Genomic DNA, 3276 nt, shown 5'->3' with positions numbered 1-3276 from the left:
GACCGATTTTGTCTTGCTTGCACTGCTTGCGTGTCTGCCTGCTTTGCCTGCTGCTTGCCTGCCTCTGCACGTGCCTGCTTGCGCTTCCAGAACGGTCGAGGTCCCTCCAGGAGACGACGGCCGACCAAACGGTGAGTCGCATGTTTCGCTTTCTTACGTTTATCGCTATATTCGCGTTGAGGAGATGATACACATCTCCTCTGGTCCTTCGAGAAAGTAAAAAACCAACTCGCAAGTCGGGGCCTTACACCCCCCCCCCCCGAGACAATAGTATTTCCTGAAACTTAATTTGCTCGTAATTAGAGATTTATCCTATTTTTTTAATAAAAATTAAATAACATGTAACAGTAGTTAATCTATGGGCATTCCACCCCGGGGGCTCCGAGTGGGGGGGAGGGAGAGAGGGTATTGGATTTTGCAAGGGGTGAAGGGAAGGGGGAGGGGGCGAGGTATCGGGTTACACAGGGGTATCGAATTTCCCACGCGGTGCAGGTTCTCACCGGGCATGGCTGCTTTGGTGTGTACCTGCACCGCATAGAGAAAGAGGCCACGACAAAATGTCACCACTGCGACGAGGAGAGGGACACGGCGCAGCACACGCTGGCGCATTGTCCAGCGTGGGCAGAACAGCGCCGTGTCCTACAGAGGGAGGTAGGCCGAGACCTCTCCCTCCCGGCCATAGTGGCGGTTATGGTCGGGGACCAGGAAAAATGGAGGGCCTTTACCAGCTATTGCGGCTCGGTGATGGCCTGCAAGGAAGAGGCCGAGAAGATCCGTCGCGGGAAGGTAGACCCTCCGGCGGACCTCTCGGATCAAGATTAATCGCGGGGCAATTATTTGCCCCGCGGCACCCCGGGTGAGTAACATCCGGGGTGCATGTAGCCGCGATAAAATGCAGCATGAGTTGTGCAGCAACTCCGGGTCTTTACTTCTGACGGGAGGGAGCCCGGAGTTCAGGAGGTCCGGCGTCCCGGCGGGGTGACGGGGCGTCGGATGCACTCCCAATAGCTATAGGAGTAGCAAGGTGGGGTGGTGTCACACCGAGTGTCACACCTTGCCACACATCGGATAAAGGTTCGGTCACAAGACCGTGGGCCAAAAGGCCCAAGAGTACGCGGGCCCAATCAGGGTCAGGCGCCGGAGGCGTCCCGGATGCAGTGATAATCAGTTCCCGGGGCGTCTCCAAAGCGCATGGATGAACACCCATGGGGTTTTGGTGGGTAAAAATCCTACACTCCCCCGTTCCTCCCCCTGGAGGGCGGGGGGTCTTTCCCCTCAGACACCAGAGAGGGCTGCCGGGCCACATACCTGGCCTGCTAGTCAGGTCAGGGAACCTGGCAGTAGAAGATTTCCCCATGTAAAAAAAAAAGTATCGGATTTCGCGGAGAGGTAAGGGGAAGGGGAAGGGAAAAGGGTATCGGGTTACACAAGGGTATTGGGTTACACAAAAATATCGGATTTTGCGGGGAAGGAGAGGAAAAGGGGTTGACCTTGACATACCACCGGGATGACTCACTCGCGCCGCGGGGTCCGCGGGAGGGGAAGTCCGTGTTTGCGGTCGCGGTCGCGCCGCGGGGGCCGCGTGGGGGGTCCGTGGGGGTCCGCGGGGGCCGCGCGGGGGGTCCGTGGGAGTCCGCGGGAGCCGCGCGGGGGTTCCGCATTCGCGGTCGCGGTCGCGCCGCGGGGGTCACGTTCGCAACGACGCCGCTATGCGGCGCACAATAGGTAAGACTAACCCGATAACGCACTGCGTAAGAGCGTGTTTTGTCGATGACGCATCGAACCTGTCGGGACACGTTCGTCGTTAACAAATGTTTTTTAAGAAATGGGGGTGTTATTGCGTAGACAAAACAATTTCACGCTATTTTTTTACGACGCAGTACGTAAAACAAAGGAAAAAATGATCTTTCAAGATTTAATTGGAGCGAGAGAGAGGGCAAGGGTATATAACAAGGAATGAAGCGCATCGAGCTGCAGTAGTAAGATTTGAGAGCGATACATCGGTTGAAAAGTATCGAGATTTATTGTGTGATTAAACACGTTATCACGTGCAAGTGCTGTGAAGCGATATAATAAAAGAATTTGTGCAAAAGTGATCAAACATGGAGCAATTCGAGCAAACCGAACGCGATCTATTGGAGCTGTCCGACCAAGTAGCTACCGTGGGTGAATTTTTCACATGGGCGCTGCAATGCGCGGAATTCGTCGAGCAGCTCGAGGCACGCAGTAGTGCCAAACGTCAGCGGCTCTCCAACAATCCAACGATCGGGCAGAGGCCGATCGTTGGTTGCCAGAATAACGCTACTCGAGGGTGTGAAGTCGCGATTAAAAAGACAATTTATCCATAGCGGTGGTGATTATGCGAACAGTGGCGACACGTGCGCGGCAGAACTTGTATAGCGAGAAATCGATGCCGCGTTCAAAACGCGAATAATAATCGGTGCGGTAATTAATACAGACCATATAGAACCGCGACAGTTTTTGGAAGACGCCTGCAGCGTAGTGTGCAAGCGAGTGCGAGACATTATAAAAATACATAACTGTGTCAAAGTGAACACCGCGTTCAACGAGGAGTTTGTGGCGGGTGATAAACGTGCCAATAAGAGTATATGTACAAATAACATAGAACTCTGTCGTACATCGCACTTGCGCGAGTGGTACGAGCGACACATTATCGAGCCCACATTAACGAAACTCGAGGAATTCCAGGAACGCGACAGTGGGTGGGCGTTGACGCGAATCCTTAATTTGACGGTGAACGTCAACAGTTACAATCCTTTGCGCGCGGGGTGTCACTTGAAATTGCCTAAAGACATTAAAGTAAAGAACGCCGTGATCAATATGCTGTTTATGGACAATGCGTGTTTTGCATGGGCCGTGACGGCTGCTCTGCATTTAGCCGAAAGACATTCAGAATGGGAATCATCATACCCGCATTATTCAACGGTACTGAATTTACGAGACATTGAGTTCCCAATGACGTTGAGTCAAATTAAACAGTTCAAAAGACTCAACAATATATCCGTCAACGTCTATACCATCGAGGGACAGAAAACTTCAAACGTTCTTCCAATACGGCTTACCGACCACACGAGTGATAAAAAACACGTGAAACTGATGTACGTGCCAGATCCGCGAGACAACAGTGTTGGACATTTCGCGTGGATTAAGAATCTATCTCGTCTCGTGAGCTCGCAATTGAGCACGCACCATAGTTGGAAATACATTTGCGATCGGTAAGTACCTATACTTCTTTTAATAATATATATCATTTTA

General features: G+C 52.2%; 1 protein-coding gene across 1 annotated transcript; it reads left to right on the top strand.

Annotated features, from left to right (window-relative positions):
- Positions 1 to 492: 492 nt before the first annotated feature.
- LOC112454632 lies at positions 493 to 822 on the top strand (the record flags this gene model as incomplete). The annotated part of the gene is made up of 1 exon (XM_025016127.1): positions 493 to 822. A coding segment is annotated over one exon (330 nt), but the record flags the coding sequence as incomplete, so codon positions are not given.
- Positions 823 to 3276: the final 2454 nt, after the last annotated feature.

The sequence above is a fragment of the Temnothorax curvispinosus genome, unplaced genomic scaffold (genome assembly GCF_003070985.1).
Source record: "Temnothorax curvispinosus isolate PA1 unplaced genomic scaffold, ASM307098v1 QBEX01005190.1, whole genome shotgun sequence".
In the NCBI taxonomy this organism is placed as follows: Eukaryota; Metazoa; Arthropoda; class Insecta; order Hymenoptera; family Formicidae; genus Temnothorax; species Temnothorax curvispinosus.
The sequence above is the reverse complement of the archived record's forward strand: the minus strand, read 5'-3'. Positions and strand labels throughout refer to the sequence as shown.